Source organism: Macaca mulatta, chromosome 3, assembly GCF_049350105.2.
Source record: "Macaca mulatta isolate MMU2019108-1 chromosome 3, T2T-MMU8v2.0, whole genome shotgun sequence".
NCBI classification, from domain to species: domain Eukaryota; kingdom Metazoa; phylum Chordata; class Mammalia; order Primates; family Cercopithecidae; genus Macaca; species Macaca mulatta.
In genome coordinates, this window is record NC_133408.1 from 80,088,925 (window position 1) to 80,109,715 (window position 20,791).

Sequence of the window (20,791 nt, forward strand, 5' to 3'; positions counted from 1 at the left end):
AACACAACCATTTTTCACATATTTGCATGGTTTTTAAAAACACATTTTAAAGGCTATATCATATCACATTGTGTTAATATATTAAAATCTGCAAAACTATGCTCTTAAAGTTGGAGCTCCAGTTGGGTCTGAATATTTGTTCTGTTACATAGTCCTGAAATAAAACAATTTCTAAAGTAAGAAATGGCGTTTGGTTTCTATATGTGAGCTATATTGAGCTACATTTTCTTAACAAGAGGTCCTCAACACAGAATCCTATGTGTGCTTTAAGTACACATTAAATTTCACTGGCACACATCTCAGAAGTCTATTTGTAGTTCAAGCAGCATTACTGAAAGCCAAAACCACCAATACTGAATTTCCTTACTGAAGACACCATCAGCAATAAGACTATTCATGTCACTGTGGGGAGCTGTAGAAACAAACCCTATATTAAATTTCACACCTCAATAATAAGACAATCTTGAGAAAATGTAGAGAAAAAGACATTTTAAGATTTTCTAAATTGGACTGAAAGAGAATGAGCTCATTTAATTAATTAAAATTCTAAATTGGTATTTAGAAAAGAGTACAGATTCATTACTTTTCAGAATTTACATTGTGTTATTTATAAAATACTTTTTGAGTAAGAATCTTTGCAAACACTTGTCTCAAAAATTTAAAAAATGATGTATAAGCAGCATTATAGATTATATAGATATACCTAGTGACCTTAATTCTTTTTGGAAAGAATTCTTTATAAATTAACAAATATACATAAATGATTCCTTTTAAATAACTTAAAATACTAGCTACATTGAAGAAATGCAAGCACCAGAGGCTGGGAAGAATAGGGGAGCAAGAGAGATTGGTTAATAGGTACAAACATACAGTTATAAAAAAATAGGTACTAGTGTTCAGTAGCACAGTAGGGTGACTGTAGTTAACAACAATTTATCCTATTTTCAAAACAGCTGGAAGATTTGAAATGTTCCCAAAGTAAAAAATTATAAATATTTGAGGTGATAGATACCCTAAATACCTTGCTTTGGTTAATACCCTGCTTTGGTTAATACCCTGCTGTGGTTATTATACATCATATGCATGTATCAAAATATCACATGTACCCCATAAATATGTACAATTATTGTGAGCAATAAAAAGTTTTGTAACTGAAAATTCCAAAAAAGAAAAAAGAAATGTAAGCAACCACAGAGTAATCTGCAACCACTGATTTCTCTAATTAATTTTTTGTTCACAGACAATAAATAAATGAGCCCAAAATATCTTTCTGAATTGCTATTAGCATTAAAATGTAGAAAGGTCTGAGGTGGAAATGTAGGAGTTTCCAACCACATCCTGAAGAACAAACATAAGCTCAGAATGAGAAGCAACTTCTCATTAGGCTACTGTTCAGTGTGACCCTACACATAGAATGGAACATTACAGACTCCCAATTTCTTTAATTCCTTTAGTGAGCTCTGTAACATACCAATCTGATATTTTCTTTGCTCAAAATTTATCAATGGCTTCTTGTTACCTATGCGTCTTGAAATAGTATTTGAATCCCTCCACAATCCTAGGGCCTGTTGCTCAACATTTCTTCCTGAACAGGGCACCCAGCCCAGCCTAGCCAGCGCAGCCCAGCCCAGGAGAACCACTGTTTGATTGGGCAGATCTGCTTTTGAGGGTGCTGATCCCTCTGAGTCATTATCTCCAACATCCTGGACACTTGATTGGAAGCCATCTCCAGCCTGACCTGGAAACCTTGGTTGGAACACCGATTCCACGACAAGTCCTCCCTGCCTCTTCTGCTCTATTTGTCCTGCCTGGTGGCCTTAGTACACATCTTCACTGGAGTTGAACTGGAGGCTTACCCTTGTTCTCATTACCGGAATGAAGCAATCCTTGAGGAAAAGGCACAAGGCTTAGGATAGGTGTTAGAACTCAGTAGGGTCTCATAAATGATGTGTTGAACAAGTTGTGATATGTTAAAAATGCATTGAATTCATTGACCTCATCCTTAATCTCTATCCAATTATTTTACTTCCCTAAATCTGGCCCTTTCTGAACTCTTACCATTCAAACAAAAACGAAATTTAATTGAAAAGATATTGCAATGCATTACATCAAATTAGTATTATATTTCTGCTGAGGAGGACTTTGTTTCCAGAGAAACTTAAAATGCAAACACTTCTGTGGCATCCAAATCCAGAAATAAATATTTAGAGAAAAACACTATCTCCCCCACTGCATAAAATTTCATAAAGATTTTTAAATATTCGTATGGTTTACAACTGTCCTAATATAATTTCCTACAGCTATGGCCAGAAACACACAATGGTGGAACATGCTGAAATTTACAACAAAGTTATGTCTCATAAGTAGGCAGTGTGACCTCTGTATAAATAGCCTTCAGGTTTCTAACAAAGTAGGAAATACAAGCTTCTTTTTAAAGTATCCTTGTCACCACAAAATTCAAATGCTTTTTCCTAAACTATCCCTCTTTTGTTGCCTTCAAACTCCCGGCTATATTTTAAAGTACATCCCTATGTTAGAAACACTTGACATCTGTCCTTACTAGACTCTAGAAATTGAAAATTACTACCTGATTCTCAAGGAAGTTCATAAACGGAATCACTCTCTCTAATAATCATCTCTTAAAATTTAATGTGCACCAGAGTGACCCAAGGAGCTTGGCTGAACAAATGCACACTCCAAATGGGCCTTCCTGGTTAACAAGTCCCCACAGCACTTCTGATTTAGATGAGGATCACACCAACCTTGAGAAACACTGGGGCATCTGGGAAGACAGCAGCCTGCTCTCTCCCCTTCCTTCCTTCCTTCTTTCCTTCCTTCCTTCTTTCCTTTCTTCCCTACACTCTCACCTCCAGTCTTTCAACCCCTCCTGATCTAACCAGCTTTTGGTGTTGATAAATTTCTGGTTCCAGGTGAGGTCTTGGGCTCTGTGGGATTTACTGCTGGCCAAGCAAATTCAGGGCCATCATCCCCACAGGCCAGGCCACATATGAATGCAATGTGAAGAACAGGAGCAGAGCATCCAGGGGAAAGGACCAGAAAGGACCCATTCTGGGAAGTGTGCCCCTCAGAGACCTACAAATCTCCAGAGACCTCAGCCTCCCCTCTCTCGCTGAACCTCAGTAGTCAAGAAAAAGCTTAATTAAAGGAGCTGATGCCTTCTATTCCTAAATGAGACAGAGTATAGGAAGCAAAGGTCCCCACTTCCCTGAACAAAACAGACATTGCTGGAAGCCCAGCTGCTGCTCTACGGAGGCAGAATGTGCTTTGACTTGGAATTTCATCCAGTTGATAGGCAACATCCTTATCTGATCTGTCAAAACAGCAATAACAAACACATGTCCTGGGGTCCCAGCAACCAGAGAAAAACCCAAAGAGTGCCAATACTTATGAAAAATAAAGGTGCTGCAGGAATACACACTTTAAAGTTAAAAACAAAACAGAAAAACCAGAGAAGCACATGCCTACACAGGACTTTCTCAAACCAAGAAGAATGGCTTCCTGAAGGTAATATTAGAGGTAGAAATTGAGTAAGATGATAGCCACTGTATAGATACAAACAGTGATGTATAAGAAATATCCACACAAAAGGAGGACAAAAAGGAAAAAGAAATCCTCAAGGAAAGATAAAGAATTAAAAGATGGATTTGGAAGACCCTAACATGAGATGTGATAGGAATTCTAAAAGGAGGTAAAGGAAAAATAGGTGTGAAGAAATTAGATTAATAATAGAAGAAAATTACCCTGAACTGGCAGGATGCGGTGTCTCATGCCTGTAATCCCAGCACTTTGGGAGGCCAAAGTGGGCAGAAAACCTAAGGTCAGGAGTTCAAGACCAGCCTGGCCAACATGGTGAAATCTCGTCTCTACTAAAAATACAAAAATGAGCCAGGTGTGGCGGCACACGCTTGTAATCCCAACTACTCGGGAGGTTGAAGCAGGAGAATCACTGGAACCCAGGAGGTGGAGGTTGTAGCGAGCCAAGATCACACCACTGCATTCCACCCTGGTCAACAGAGTGACATCCCGTACCCACCCCCCTAAAAAAATTACCAAAAAAGAAAAAAAACTACCTTGAACTGAAAAAAGACTTAAATCCGCAGTTTTGATGAGGAAACAGTAGGGGGAAAAATCCTTTACTCCAAGGATAAAGAAGAAATCTTACACAATTCCAGACAGAAAAAGTTACCTATGAGCGGAAGAGACTCAGATAGACTGCTGAAATCAGACTTCATACCTGGAAGCTACAAAAATAATCCCCCTCATATCACTCCCCGGATTTTAGAACTCCTGAATGCCTCCCTGCACTGTGTTTGCAAAATAAAGTGAGTTCTCCTTAGAATGCCTTATAGTACCTGCCAGAAACCATCAAGGCTTCTGCTAGACTTCTTTCATTACTTTTCACATTTACTCACACTTCTTCCTTTAGAGAGAGTACAAGAGAAGAAACTTTCTCTCGTCCATGTCTGGAAAACACCTGTTTATCTCAGAAGAAGCAATTTAGGGGGCATAGCCTTAAAAAACCTTCTTTGACACCCCTAAGCAGATCTCCTCATGTGGCTTACGCACAACCCCTGCACCAAGTATCTACCTATAACACTTGCCCATCTGTTTGTATGGATCATTTCTCTGCTTGACTGTAAACTTTCTGAGGGTAGAACTCATGGCCTTGTAAGTGTTTGTGGAACGAGAATTAGAACCAGGAGGCCTGAAATGGATTCTGGGTCTGTTTGTGCCAACCAAGGAGTTCACCCAACATCTGTGAGTTCACTCTCTTCACAATGATAATGTCGTCATCAGGGATTCTCTCTCTCTCTCTTTTTTTTTTTTTAAATTTCATCCCACTAAGAGGTATGACTACCAGCAATTCACAAATTACTGAATCTCAGGTGGGTCGAGCTGAAGAATAGTTCACCCAGGGTGAGGGGCCCTGAAGTACATCCTAAATGCATGGTTGGGTAGAGCATGAAGGATATACATTCAGTCATGGGTAAACATTTTAAAAAATGCCTACTCAGTGCTGGACTTTGTCCCCATATAATGTATACATAATTAAGTCAAGCAACTAGTTTCAGCTATTTTGTTTACCATCTATTTTTTCATACTGGACTGTAAAGGGACCATGGGTGAGTTACATTGAGAAGGCAGCTTCTGTGCCATGACTGAGAGGAAGAATGTTCTTGGGGTGTCCAACCGGACATGCAAAGTCAGTCCAGAGTTTTGATGTTCCATGACCTGGATGAAGCCTGGTATGAAGGCAGACCTTGCAGACGAGGGGAGGGCAACCAGGAAATGAGATCAGAGAGGCAACCAGCACTTTGTATGTTATTCTGCCAGAAAAAACGGCTTCCAAGAGCCTACTGGTGAGTGTACTACATCCTCTCCATCCCACTCAGAAGCACAGATGATATATTAGGTCCATCCTAGTATTTACTAAGAATAAGAAGAAAAATAACTTTCATTGTATTTCTTCCAAACAATTGTCCAATTGCTTTCCATTCATCCTCTCACTGAATTACTGAAACAAAGTGAAGCAGTCGCTATCATCTCACGTGATAAAGATGCCACATACATAAAAGGAAGTTGTACATATATGGGGAGAAGAATGTAAATAATTGAAGATGTTCTCTATGAATGTTAACATCACTGGTTCATCAAGGATACATTTGTCACATCCCAGTGACCATTTTGCAAAACCTGGTGGATGATTTTGAGATGACAGAACACCAATGAATATACACCAACAATCACTGTCAGTCTTCAATTAATTTAATTTCTGTTATCCTTCTACATATAACAGAAAAGCGTGAGTTTTACAGAACACCAAGAGATTCTACTGTAGGCAAGTGGCCAAGAGATTGGTCAAGTTTAGTGGTATTTGTTAAGGAAGACGTTGGAGGAAATGCTGTGGGTTGAATGATTTCCCTCCAAATGTCATGCCCACTCAGAACCTCGGAATGTGACCTTATTTGGAATGAGTTTATCCAGATATAATTAGGTGAGTTCATACAGAATTAGAGTGGGTACCAAATCCAATATGACAGGTGTCCTTCTAAGAGGGAAACGTGGACACAGAGACAGGCAGGAGGAAGGCCACGTGAAGATGGGACGCTGAGACTGGAGTGATGCTGCCACAAGTCAAGGCATGCCAGGGATCGCTGGCAGCCACAGAAGCTAGAGAGGCAAGGAATGATTCCCCCCTGGAGCCTTCAGAGAGGACATGGTCCTGCTGACACTTTGATTTCAGACTTCTGGCCTCCAGAAGAGTGGGAAAATACATTTCTGTTAAGTAACCCAGTTTGTGGTGCTTTGCTATAGCAGCCCTAGAAAACTAAAAAAGGCACCCAGTTTCTGCTGGCACGCTAACAGGAGAAGGGGATGGTGACAGTGGGCACTTACTGGCTACATACATCCACTGGCCCTCTTGGGTTCTTAAAGAACTGGTATAACAACCAGGACTTGGAGTCCTACACTTGCTCCGTCTAAGTCTTTTTCTGGTTGGAGAACTATGAGAAAGAGAGAGAGTTTGGGGGTAGGAACAAACTCAGCAGACAGTGGGCCAGGGTCAGGTCCATGTTCAAGGAGGACTCACAGGTTTTTCTAATGCAGTGAACTTAGCAGTGTATTTAGGAGCATCTCCTCTGGTAAGGACTAAGAGCCCCATCCCAGAAGATGAGGTCATGGAGTCTAAATATTCTATATTTTTAATGTGTAGAGAGCTGTCTTTCCATGCTCCATTTGTTTGTCTGCTGCCTGTCCAAGTTAATTTCTGGAAGACATTTTTGGTACATTTCATTTTCATTATTTCAATTTAAGAAGGATTTAATGAAAGTAACCATTTCTAGACATGTTGGCAGGAACTAAAGGTACAGATATAAAGGAGGCTTGATCCTTACCCTCCAGGAAGTCTCCCTGAAGGAAGCAAGGCAAGAATCTCCAGCACTAAGTTAAGCCACAGTGACATCCACGCAACAATGACAGACATTCAGTTGAGAGAGCAGCCACAGGGGATCCCTGGAAGGGGGCATCCGAGCCAGATTTTGGAAGCGTTCTTATTTTGCTGGGAACATTAGAGTGTATACAGTGGGAGTGGCAAAGGACTGAGAAGAGGAAGGTAGTTTCCATTTCCTTAAACAGGGAGAGATGCAGCAACATCATATATGATTGTGTCATTCTGAAGTTCAGAGAATGAGATAAAGGGAGTGGCAGAGGCTGCAGAGGCACCAGAAGGACCTGTAGGGTATGCTAAGATGTGCCAATATCATCCCTTGGACAATGTGGAGCTGCTCAAGGTTTTGAGCAGGTCCATCAGGTCTTACCAGCCTCAGATGTCTGCAAGCAGGGGCAGCTGTGTTCACACTGTATCTCTCAGAGCTGCACCACCCTCCTCTAATTTCTCTGGGGCTGCCCTATTCTGCTCGCCTCCACCCTGAACAGGCACAGAGGCCCTGCCACCCTTTTCTCACACTTCTTAGTGGGGAGGGAGAATTTCTGGAGCACTCTCAAAACAGCAGTCAGAGAACAAGTTGATTCAGAATAAAACTGAGTCAGAAGCCTGAGTCATGAATGGCTGACCAGTCCCCAAACCAGCACAGATATGCTCCATACTCCTCCCCCTTCCTCACAGTCTATAAAGTCAATGTGCTGTGGAGGTCTGGTCACAAAACAAGCATCTTTACAGCCCTGTGGATGTCATGCCTTCACTCCCCACCTGGCCACCAAAGCACGTGAGTTGGAGACCACTGGAGACTGAGTTGCCAAAGCCCTAGGTTTGTTTGGGCCCAAGAAACTCAAACCCTCTATAAGCTGCGGGGGGTGTCATCTGTTCCCATCATTTGTAGAAGGATTCAGGTAGAAGAGAACCTCTCTGGAGCATTTCTTCTGGTTTGTGCTTTTATGAAGATTTGTATTCTGCAAGAAATTTTTAGCGAATTTAATGTAGATATATAATTGCATTTTCTCAACTCTAACATTTTAGAAGCATGGGGCTCTATTGAGAATTATCAGAACACTAATAAGATTTATATGTACCTTCCAAATCAGCACAAGGCTAATGCGTTCATGATTTTTGAAAGCTACATGCAGGCCCGAATTACACACCTATCAACAGGGAGTTACCCTAAGGAGAAAGCGAGGGAGTGTAATGGCAATCCTAGATGCTTTCCCAAGGAGACGGCTCACGGATGTTATAAAATGGGGCTGTCCCACATTTGGAGCAGCAAGGATGGGTGCTGAGTGACCATGGGTGGCCTGTGTACACAGGGAGTCAGGAGGACTATGAGATGTGAAAATCTGGGCCCCTTTGTGAATCATTCCTGTGCCAAGATTTAGACCATGGTGCTCAGATTCAATAAAGAAGGAATGGCCACATCATTTATCACTCATACGAGGACACTTAAAGTGGAAAGAGGCAAGTTTAATACAAATGCAAAACAACAGGGGTTGTCTTCAGAGAAATCAAGGTACACACTCAGAGAGGATCCAGTATGCAGAAGAAAAGTCCTGAATGTCAGTGGAGAGTTCCTAACAAGAGCAGTTACAGCGGCCATAAAATGATAAAATGATGATAGTTGTTCTTCTCCCCCACTAATTTTTGACTAGCACTATCAAACATTACTGATAATAGCAAAAAGCAAGAAAATGTTCCATCAATGTGGATGCTCTCTGGTAGCTTTTTACTTTTTCCTCATAACTAACTAAACTACCATTCTACTAAAATAAAAACTGAGAAAATGTAAGCTCGTTCCTTTCTCTTTAGACAGAAATTAACCATTAGAAGTGGGGCACTTGCAGTCACTGATGGATCAGGTACTATAGCCTGTGCAGGCAGGACTCCTCTGTAAGGATGAGAAAATAAACCTCCAGATACGTGAATGCCTCTGTTTCATAATTCAAGTAACATTATCAAAAATGAGAACAAACAAATATCTTACTTTAAAATAGTAACTCTTAGAAACAGAAAAAAATATTAAAATATCTTAATTCTCAGACTCAAAATAATTTTGAAGTGCATTACTTCTATAACAAATGAATACTGGGAGAGTGGGAAAAATGCTTTCAAATGAAAAATATAATCGTCAAATTAATAATGCAGTAGAGAAAGTGAATGGCTATTTGGAGTCAAGTGAAAATGGTATCAGTGAAATAAACACCATGTAGAGAAATTCTCAACAGTCTCAGAAGAAAAAGACAAGAGGTAAAGTTGAGAGAGGGGAGGGGGTGAAGGAGAAGACAGTTAGAAGCAAAATATGATGTGGAAATACATGTATAGATGATGCTTAATATGTTCAACATGTAAAGTAAAATTTTAAATAACCAAAAAACTTTGAATATTCAACTTCAATAGTAATCAAAGAGCTGCCTAATAAAGCAATGAAATATCAGGTTTGGACTATCAAAACTATTAGTTGGAGTTTAGAGAACTGAACTTCCTTTCTCCCACTAAACTAGGGGTTTTGGCTTGTTCTAATTACACATATAACTACCACCTAGAACAGTACCTAGCATGTAGTAAGTGCACCATAAATATCTGTTGAAGAAAATAATCACTGACTTTATAAGACTGTTAATTGGCACACATTTATAAGGGTAATTTGGCAATATCTACCATAAAAATACTGATGCCTTTGCCCTCCAAAATTCTAACAGAAATGTATGATGGTAAGAATAAGTAGTCACATAAATCTAACTAAACAAAGATTCTTATACAGCATTGCCTATAATAGGAAAATAAAAACAAATAAATAAACCTTTATATGACCCCAAAAAGAGATTGTCTAAATAAATTAATGTGCCTCCAACAACACACGACTAAAGAATCATTCAGTAGTCAGGGTACTGTAGTTTTCATGAGTAAAGTGGTTGTACTGATATATAAGAAGAGATACAAAAATATTATGGAGTGCAAAAGAGTTACATAGAGTATTATAGTGTAATCTTATTGTGATAAAAACACAAATGCATGTAGATACAAGTATTATGTATATCATGCGGCAGATTATCCCAATAGGTTTACAGTAGATATCTCTGGTAAAATTACGTGTGATTGCTTTTTATTTTATTTTTTGGCTAGCCTGTGCTTTGTATTATTTTCTTCAAGAAACATATTTTATAATCAAAAGACTCAAAATAGTGACAGTTCTTTTATAGTTGAGGAGTGTGACAAGAAGGGAACAAACTGAAGAGTTTACCATAGATTTTTACTTTGTACCTGTATTTGTTTAAATCTAATTCCAAATTACACATCACTACAAAAATTACACAAATATTACTAGGCTCTTAGAGATTAGTTGGTTATTTTAATAAGCATATATATATGACAAAAGCAGGACTGACACTCCTCTTAGTTGTTTTCATGATGAAAAGCCTAGCCAGTATGCTTGTGCAGTTGTAAACCAGTCATTTGTCTCCCCGTCCCAACTGTGAAAAATTATAGCCACCTTGAAGACGATTCTGCATGTTCAATGTAGTAATGTCTGGGATCACAGCCGTGACCGTGTCCGGCAGGAGGCGGGCCTCCCTGACTCTGCACAGATTGTCCCAAATCTAGAGAGGAGCTGGCTAAACTAAGGCAAAGGAACTTAGGGGATGGGTTTCCATTTTAGGTTCCCAACCCTTGTGTATGAATCTGCAACCGAGAAAGCTCTGAGTTCTTTAGTTAATTCATTTGGTCGCAAAAACCCAGGCTCTTCTGAACGCACCGGCAACAGATCCTGCTCGACTGACCCCAGCCTGGGGAGGCTTAGGGCTTCCATTCCGTCCGTGCTGTCAGAGAGCCGTGTGCAACCGTGGGGCTGTTGTCCCAGAAACAACTGTGGAGGGTCTTGTGAAATATACCACATATATCTAATACGTTCTAGAATCCTATAAATCCCGGTGTCTATCCAGCCCTCCTGTGGGGCAGGGCGTGCGGGCCCTCTGCAGGTCAGCGGGTGACCACATGAGCCCTTTCGCGCAGGGACTCGGCCACCATGAGGAGGGGTCAGAGGCTCAGGATTCGGAGGCCAGGCAGCCTCATTAGCCTTAAGCGCCTGCCCTGAGACAGCCTGAGAGGAGCAAAAGCTTCTCCAAGGATCTCCTCGTGAATTCAGACCTCGGAAATAATGAAAACATTTACATTTCAAGTTTTTATCTAGAATTCTCAAAAGTATCAAAGCTATTGCAATTCATAATCTACCTTGACATAATTTTGAAATCAAAGGAACGAAAACAACTTACCTGAAAAAGTAGGTCTCGGCCCGCTGGTAATGTCCAGGTGTGAGTCTGAGGGGAGGGTACTCGGTGGCCAGGGGTCTCACCATGAACAAGCCCATGGCCAAGGCCACGAAGAGGACTGGCAGCAGCAGGTCGGCGAGGGTGCTCTTCCCGGCGCGCAGCGTGTGGCGGAGCCTCCAGGCCAGGAGCGCCGCCACTTGTGCACGGAGCAGAGGGAGGCCCCGTACAGGTGCCGGCCGTGCTGGGGAGCCGCCTGCGGGACGGGCGGGAGGAAGGGCGGCTGGGTCAGCTCCGCAGAAGTGACTGCACTTCTTCACTTGCCTTCTCAGTGACCCTGCGGCATCTCGCAGCCATGGGAATGCCACACAGGCCCACCCCATCAGGGCTCCCTTGAGGGTCCCCTTTATGCACACATAAAGTGCGGAAACTGGGCCGTGGGCGGGAAACCTGCAATGCAAGAGGAAGTCTCTCGCGACAACGCGTGGCAGGAGCAGGGCATGTGCGCTCCGCTGCGCTTAGACTGGACGACACACCTACGCTGCCCCTTTGCTTGCTCCTCCCCTCTTCCACAGTCCTTTTCCTCTCTGTTCTTAACTCCAGGTAGTTCCTGGGAAAACCCCAGATTACGTGCGGGTCGGGATTCATTCAGGGAATAACCCCACGGCCTGCTTTTCCTCAGTTCCACAGTCCCTGCTCCCCTGCGCCTTCCACTTCCCCGCAGGGCATAGGAGAGCCCGGCGCCTGCCCCCTGGGCCTCGCTGCTCCGGCTTCCCTGCTCTGTGGGACACAGCGAATGTGAAAACGTCCTCAGCTATCACAGCGGTCCACAAGCAAAATTCGAAAGGAAAGCGTGAGTTGTGCATCACTGATCTACTGATCATCCAGCCACGCTCCCTCAAGAATGATCCTTTGGGACCTCTACCAACGAATCTCAGTAAATCTGGAGTTGAGGTTGCACGTTCCAAACAAGCTGTGGAGAGCAGCTTTTCTGTCCACTGTGAGGATGAGAAGCTGGGAGCAGAGGCAGACGCAGCCTATGGACTGCAGTCTTAAACCACGTCCAAAGCAGGACTCACCCGGATCAATCAGCTGTGGTGATAGTTTTTCCCAGTGATTGACTCTGAAGTACTCCAGAAAATCCAATACAAACTATTTCACAAGAAAGGCAGTCTTATAAAGAACAGATGTACTAAACAGATTGTACTGCTCACAAATACCAAACTGAAACACAGTTAATAGAGAGCAGCAAACAAGTCTGAAGATCCAAAAGAGAACATTTTTAAAAGCTGTACTATGTGAAAGAGAAATCATTTGTCATAGCATTGAGAAGAGAGTTGTAGAGGCGTCATGGGGATAACAATGCATATCTGAGAAAACTCCTTCATTTGGGATATTTACTGAGTGCCCAGTATGTGCAGGCGCTGGGCTCTTTGATTTCTGTCCCCAACATAGGGGTTGAGATGAAAATGTAAAGAAATAACCCAGCACAGTGTAACAAAGTGTCAGGCTGGAAAGAGTCAGTACCAAGGAGTGAGTCCTTGGGATGTTGAGGAAAAAGAGAAACAGGCCCAGTGGCCCGGACGTTCAGGTGGAATCCTTGAAATCCCTGGGAGTTTACAGGCAGAAAAGAAAATGTGGATGTCTAAAGATCAAAACAGGGAGGTATAAATAGGCCTGGCATTCTCTGTGAATAGCAAGGGAGCAGAATGTGGCACATATGTGTAGCAAGTGGCAGGAGATGAGAGTTAAAGGTGGTCAGAAACCAAGACAAGAAAGACCCACACACCCATTTTTAAGGATTTCAGGGTTTGTGCTGGACAGAAGACTTTCAAACCCAGGAGTCACTTGGGCTGAGTCACATGTTAGACTCCCAAATTATAAGGCAAATTCGTGTTTAATTTTAATGAGTAAAGTTCTAATGAGGATGAGGCATTAGGTGGTTAAAGCAGTGGTTTCTAAACCAGGCTACATATCAGATTCACCAGGGAACACTTTAAATGCTGGTTGCCAGGCCCTATCTCAGAAAAAAAATCCCGATCTCCAGAGACTCAGAGTTAAAAATGTGTTTTTATAACTTCCCAGAAGATTAAAATTCTCAGCCAGGCTATGGAACAACTGATTTAATGCATTTATCAATGGTGATCCACATACAGCTCTCATAAAGCAGTTATTAAGTCAGCATATAGAGAAATTATACTGCTAGGAAAAAGTATATCATTAAACTAAATTTGACATATATATATATGAATGATCTATGAATTATCTAACTCAAGCTAAAATAACTGGGATGTTTTTGGGTGCCCATCCCTGGATTTCTAAAAGTAATTATTGAGATAATTACTTGATATCTTCACAGTCCTTTGACTAAGAAGCTCTTTCTCTGACAAGGTAAAATGCCATACTTTGTTCAGGCTTAAAAGGAATTGAATAGCCACAGTTTACCAAATGTCACAACCCACAAATTAGCCTTTATGTAGCAGCTTTTGACATTCACATCTAGCCACCCATTCTTAGCTGCCTGCCAAATTGTGCACTTTCTCATATTTGTGTACAGCAGGGAAATGGCTGTAAATACCTGTTTATTTGACAGAAGAGATTTTTGTTAAGTGATACAAAACTGACATGACTAAATGGGTATCGGATATCTACTTAGCAATTTACTCTGGTAACAGAAAAGGTATAGAGCAGACTCAGAGAGTGGTGATTTACGTGCATGCTGACCTGGCTCATTGAGAACAATCATCAGAGCCACTGTGGGGTGGGGAACATTCAATTTTTTAATCCTGGATTTGAATCTAATCTCAGCCACCAACATATCATGTGGATTCTGGAACATTATTTAACCTCTCTGAATGTCATCTCCTCACTTGCAAAGAAGAGATTTGTAATATTTTCCCTCTATGTAATGAGAATTATTATTAGAACAATTATTAAACTGCCAGAACAGGCGTAATGTTGACCTGGAGTCATAGTAAATGTTCATCAGACAGCCTCAATAAGTCTGTGGGGAAAGATGTTTCTCATATTAAGAAGAATAAATTTTCTCCACCTTCCCATATATGTTAATTGGACATAAATGAGAAAAATAAAGGGCTAATATAGTTTATGGTTATGAATCAACCACCAATCAAATATTCATGGCTTAACTCATGAAAGTATTCACATGAATAATTTAACAGATAAAATTAAAATGCTGGGCTAAATTGTTATGAATTGCCTTCTTTGACTTATGAGTGCAATTATATTCAAGGACTCTAGTTTCATCCATAATCATGCAGTCCCATTTACCCTGACCATCAAATTGCTTGGGAAGAATGTCCAAAGAATTTTTTTTCTATTTTTGATCAGTTGGTTGCAAGTTTTCAAACGTTAACACCTATGAGAAACAGCTTAAATATCAAAGTCTCAGCAAGCATCCAAGAATATGATCTCCACACTACCCAGTTCATCCAAGTGTTCTTCAAGATTTTAAAATAAAGCTTTGCAAACATAATGCTTTCAAGTCAATAAAATTAAGATGAATACTCTAAAAGAAAATGGGCACACAATGTTCATTAATATACAGTTAATAAAAGATTTACAAAATAGCCAATATGTAAATATTGTAATCTAAAGCAATAATTTAGTATTTAAACTCATCAGTATAGTAAAGATTAAAGATAATGTTAACATCTAATATTATTGAAGGTTAAGGAAATGGATCTTCTTATATACTGCTGGTGGGAAAACAGATTCGTGTACTCTTTCTATGAGAGACAAATATGGATCACCTTTGATCTGCTTAATCTCAATACAAGAGTTTTATTATAAAAAATAACATTTCATTACATACATAAGCCAGGTGATTTGTTACATCTTGCCAGGTGAGGTGGCTCACACCTATAATCCCAGCACTTTGGGAGGCCGAGGCGGGGAAGATTACCTGAGGTCAGGAGTTCAAGACCAGCCTGCCCAACATGTTGAAACCCCATCTCTACTAAAAGTACAAAACTTAGCCAGGCCTGGTGGTGCATGCCTGTAATCCCAGCTACTTGGGAGGCTGAGGCAGGGCAATCTTGAAACAGGGACACAGAGATTGCAGTGAGCCAAGATCGCACCACTGCACTCAAGCCTGGGTGACAGAGTGAGACTCCATCTCCAATAAAAAGAAAAAGAAACAGAAACAGAAACAGAAATGAAAGAGAAAAAAGAATATAATAACAAGAGGCAAGAAACAACTTAAATGTTTAATATGTAGGTATTAACTGAACAAATGACAATATAATGATGTAGTAAAATATACTAATCTGCTTAAGACAATAGTATAGATAAATACTCATAGAGAATGTTTATTACATTTTGTAAGTGAATAAAGCAATTTAAGATGAAATTATATAATCTTTTGAAAAATGAACATGAAAGGTGGCTCAGTAAAATGAGTGAAAGGGGGAATATGACCCAGGTATTAACGGCATGTATTAACAAAAAATGAGAGAGGGTTAAAACATCACATATGAAATTATAGGAAAATACTCATCATATATCAGATGAAAAATGCTGCAAAGTAATACATATAGAATGAAGATAATTTGCTAAAACTACTACTATTAAACTGTAAAAATTAGTATTTTGATACTATGCTTTTAGTGTAAAGTTGCATTTTATCCAATAATTCACAAACCCTACATGCCATTTGATAAAATGGAAGCTTTTAATTTAAAAAGTGAAGGTGGTATAAGTATTTTATAACCTACTTAAAGCTTTATATTCTTGTGGTGAGATTATGACTCCTTTAATCTTCTTCACAATTTTTTGGGTTTTTTCAGCACTTAATCATCTTGTAAACAATAAATCACTTTGTAAAGACTGTACACTTATTCAGGAAATAAAGCATGGTTTTATGAGATAGAAACAGTATAATTCTCTGTTCAGTGAGTTACAGGATTCTAGTGCTGAAATGGATCTTTGAACTAATGTAGATCAAAAGGTTCATTTATTTATAAATAAATCCAGTTCAAGAGAGGTTGTGAAAGGAGTTAAATTTGGAGAATTAAATTCAGTGAGTATTTACTAGCGCAAGTGCTATGCTAGGTGCTGGGTTAAAGATTTGAATAAGGGTTTCGAGAAGTTCTTGGTCTTGTAATAGAGTCAAACTAGTAAAAAAAACATGTCAGTGAAACCTGAACAACACGGTGAAATATACATAATGTCAGATCAGAGGAAGCTTCTTCAAGGAGTTGACCAATGCCAGCAATTCAAAAATAAAAAGATGTTTGTGACAGGTAGGGAGGGTAACCAGAGTGTGAATAAATAGAAGGAATCTCATGCAAAGACATGGATTATGGGACAGAAATGTGCTAAGCTGGTTACAGAAAGGGTATGAGGGCTATTTTCTGCTGACCCCAGTCATAATGCTGGATTTCAGAATAATTGGCAGACATGAAAAGACATAAATTATTGTATCTGTCTCACCAAGTCAGTGAAATAGAATCAGGTGAGCTGCATGGAAAACTTAACAGTGCTACAGGTTTCCTTGGGAAATGTACTTTTCATTCAATAGGCAGACACCATTAAGATGGGTACTAACTTTGTAAATGTCTCACAGGGGAAGTCACACACTCTAGCATTAGGATGCCTGAATTCCAGCCCTGGCTAAGCCTGAAAACACTGAACATTTTGGACAGGTAATTTCTTACCTGTTAGATAGGGTACTCTTCACTCTTCAATCTTTGTTCTGGTATAAATATATCTATATATATTTATATATAATATATAATTATATATAGTTGATTATATATTTATATATTATATAATATATATTATATAAGTTGATTATATATTTATATTATATTATCTATATTATTATATATTATATAACATATAAATATATAATATAATGTATATAAATATATAACTATATAATATACAATAATATATTATTATGTCCATATTATATATAATATAAATATATAATCAATATATATTATATAATTATATTGATTATTTAATTATATAATATATATTATATAAGTTGATTATATAATTGATTATATAATTTAATTATATAATATAATTATATAATTATTATATAATATAATTATATAATAAGTTGATTATATAATTATATTGATTATATAATTATATAATATATATTATATAAGTTGATTATATAATCAATATAGATTATATAATTATATAATATATATTATATAAGTTGATTATATATTATATATTGATTATATATTATATATTGATTATATATTGATTACTTATATTATATAATTATGTAATATATAGATTATATATGACATTTATCCAAATCATTGCTAAATTGTCTTATTCAAAACATTTTTGTTTCCCCAAGTAGAGAGCCAATAAAATCAAGCATCTTCTTTTTAAGAAGGAAAAGAAAAGGGAAGAGGAGAGGAGAGAAGGAGAAGGAAGGAAGGAGAGAGGAAATAGAAAAGGGAATAGAGAGAAATCAAAAGGAAAAGAAAAGAAATAAAAGAATGTTTTTATGGCATGTGAGTGCTTACTAACACAACATAAAACCTGAAAAACAATTATTTATTCAATATGGCAATACAGACATATACAAATTTTAAAACTGCTAGGGGCTTAACACGGTGGCTCACGCCTGTAATCCCAGCAATTTGGGAGGCCCAGGTGGGCAGAGTTTGAGACCAGCCTGGCCAACATGGTGAAATCCTATCCCTACTAAAAACACATAAATTAGCTAGGCGTGGTGGTGGGTGCCTGTAATCCCAGCTAATCAGGAGGCTGAGGCAGGAGAACTGCTTGAACCTGGGAGGTGGAGGTTGCAGTGAGCCAAGATTGCACCACTGCACTCCAGCCTGGGCGACAGAGCAAGACTCTGTCTCAAATAAATAAATAAATAAATAAATAAATAAATAAATAAAGCTAGGTTAATTAAGTATATTCTTAAAAAGTAAAATCAATATTAAGCTTAATTATTTAAAGAAGCTAATAAGTGGAGGCTACATTTATCTAAACTGTTTTATTGATAATCTCATAATTATATCTTAATCATTTATGTGATACTTTATCTGTTCATTTCTTATAACCACTATACTGCTTTTTCAAATGTAATTTTTCTTTAAAAAAATAGGTAAAAGAAAAATGCTACGTGTCATGCCATTAAAATTTCCAATTCCTGTGTGGCTAACTCATCATTGATTTGGTTCTTTGCAATGCCCTATGATTGTAATATCCAAAATGTCAAAAGATCAAATTACTATTTCACAAGGGAATAAGGTCATGCCTTAAACCCAGCCACATTTTTTGAATAAAGGTTGCTGAAGCACTTTTGATTAAACCTGTACTGAAAAGACAGTGAGTTGACATTTGGGGAATCACGGATATTGAATGGGTGGTGCAAACCCAGCAGTATCACTAAAGTGCTTGTACTACCTGGGCAAGGCACCTAAACTCTAAATATGCACCAAAGACAGGTCTTCCTGCAATCTCTAAACAGATTCACACTTGAGTTTCCAAACCTGAGCTTCCTTCGCAGTTGTCATTGACGGTTAGGGAGAGAGATACTTTTGCTGCACCGTAATTATGATCTCAGCCTTAACCCTGCTCTCTGATTTCTATTTTGGTCACATTTGGGAGGCAAGGTTCTACGGGGGCAGCCATGTGGACTCTGCTGTCAGGCATCTGCCCATTGGAAGTCTGGCTCAGACAGCTCCTCTTGGAAAAGTTACTGATGATAATGCAACTAGGAGCCCTTACAGTGATCTGAGCCAAGAAAGGTGATCTGGCACAAGTGAGGGTCAATAAATATAGCTAAAAAAAGAGAAAAATTTCCCTACTATCAAATCTTCTCTCCAACCTGAACCCGTTGTTCATCTCCCTCACTGTTCCTATCACCTTCCACTTATGCACTCAGGTCCTTGAAACCAGAAGGAGTGGAGCTCAATTTAAATTCATCTCAATATCTCCAGCTTTAATCTCACTCCCCGGCCCAAATGAGATGCTCCGTAAGATGTGATGAGTGATTGAATGGATGGATATTGACGAAATATTGTATTCAGCATCCCTATCTGTGTGTTGCCTTCCTGCGATGCGGCTTCTCTCTCTCCTAGATACATTCTTCCCCTCCTCAGAAAACCTAATACCACCTCTGCAGTTCCTTTAACCTCTTAATTTCACTCTCAACTTTGACAGCCGCACCTAGTGGGCCTCATTCAGGAGCAGTTTTCAAGTCACTAACAGGGGCTTCAATGCAATATGATTTTCAGAGTATAAACAAAGTTAGTTAACAAAGCAAAGTCATGATTTTGTACCATGGTCTGAAGACAGATAAATGCAGCTGCTCATAGTATTCCCAAGTATCTCTATCCACTAGGGAGAAAGAAATGAGATTATGGCAGTAAGGGGGAAGATGGAATTAAAGGAGCCAGTTCAAGATGCCCTACTCAACTCTCCTAGACGGCAGTGAGGAGGCGGGTGTTGAAACAGGATTGAAGATGCTTTCAAGGGCCCATTTATCCTTAGCTTCCTGGAGGTAGATATGTTAGTGAAAGTTGCTCAGAACAAGTCCTGTCTGAATTACCCACTTTTGAGGCAATGACTACATTTAAGATGAGTTAAGCTCATCTTTTGTTAAATATGTCACAGGAATATGATATTCCAGTACAGAAGATGAGGTTTTGAACTACTTATCATTAACCTCAGGAACTTTATTTAGTAGCTCTGATCTGCATGGCTGCAAGAATTATACATATTTTCTTCTCTTTTCACTGCTCCTGACAGAAGTTGCTGCTTTCTGGCACCTGCCACCAGCATTTATCCTGCCCAAATCTACTTCAATTCCATTTTGTTTTGGCAGACTCTTTTCTGCAAAGCACCCTGCCATTCTCTCTCTGCTGCTTTTAGCTAATGTGGAAAACAAACTTTCTTTGGCCTGTATAATTGGCGGCAGCCATGTCCCTTCCCACCTTGCTTCCAGGGAGGGTGATTTTTGAAATTTGAGGAAATTTGGATAAAGAAGAAAAGACAGCACTCTAGCATTAGCACCATGGTTAAGCCTAGGAGACACACAAAGAATTTGGAACAGCTCTCTGAAGAGGCAGAGAGTTCGAGTAGCCCTTCATAGGATCGGCTGTGCAAACAGAATTGTCTTAAAAAGCAAAGGAGAGGTTGCAGACCCTTCAAATTAATCACTGCCAAAATTGTTTTCCATCATCAGAAGAAGCAGTAATTAGGAATGAAATACAGAAGATTAAATTGTGGGAGAAAAAAGGAACAGAATTGTATGTAAAGGGGTATGTAAATGCAATCTCAGGTCTCACATCAGGGAATAAGGTTTCTATTTAAAACAAGGGCATGACAAAGCATTATATAAAGAAAACAATCATGTCTCCCCAAATTCCTCAGTATTAGATAGATTTGTGATCTTTCACATAAACTTCGAGCTTAAAGATACTCTAATAGGATGTTTCTCATAATAGTGGTCACAAACCATCCAAATCAAAGAAATTGGGGTGCTCCTTAATGTAAATGCCTAGGTCTTTAGAATCCAAATTTGTCAAAGTTAGGCCTAAGAATATGCCAT

The 20,791-nt window shown here is 39.2% G+C and overlaps 1 protein-coding gene across 1 annotated transcript in view; it reads right to left on the bottom strand.

The window, feature by feature from the left end:
- ABCA13 (ATP binding cassette subfamily A member 13) overlaps positions 1-20,791 on the bottom strand; it is a 513,939-nt gene that overhangs the window by 202,488 nt on the left and 290,660 nt on the right. The window contains exon 43 of the mRNA XM_077997982.1: positions 11,236-11,485. Coding sequence (XP_077854108.1) covers positions 11,236-11,485 — 250 coding nt within the window. The remainder of the gene's footprint in view (positions 1-11,235; positions 11,486-20,791) is intronic.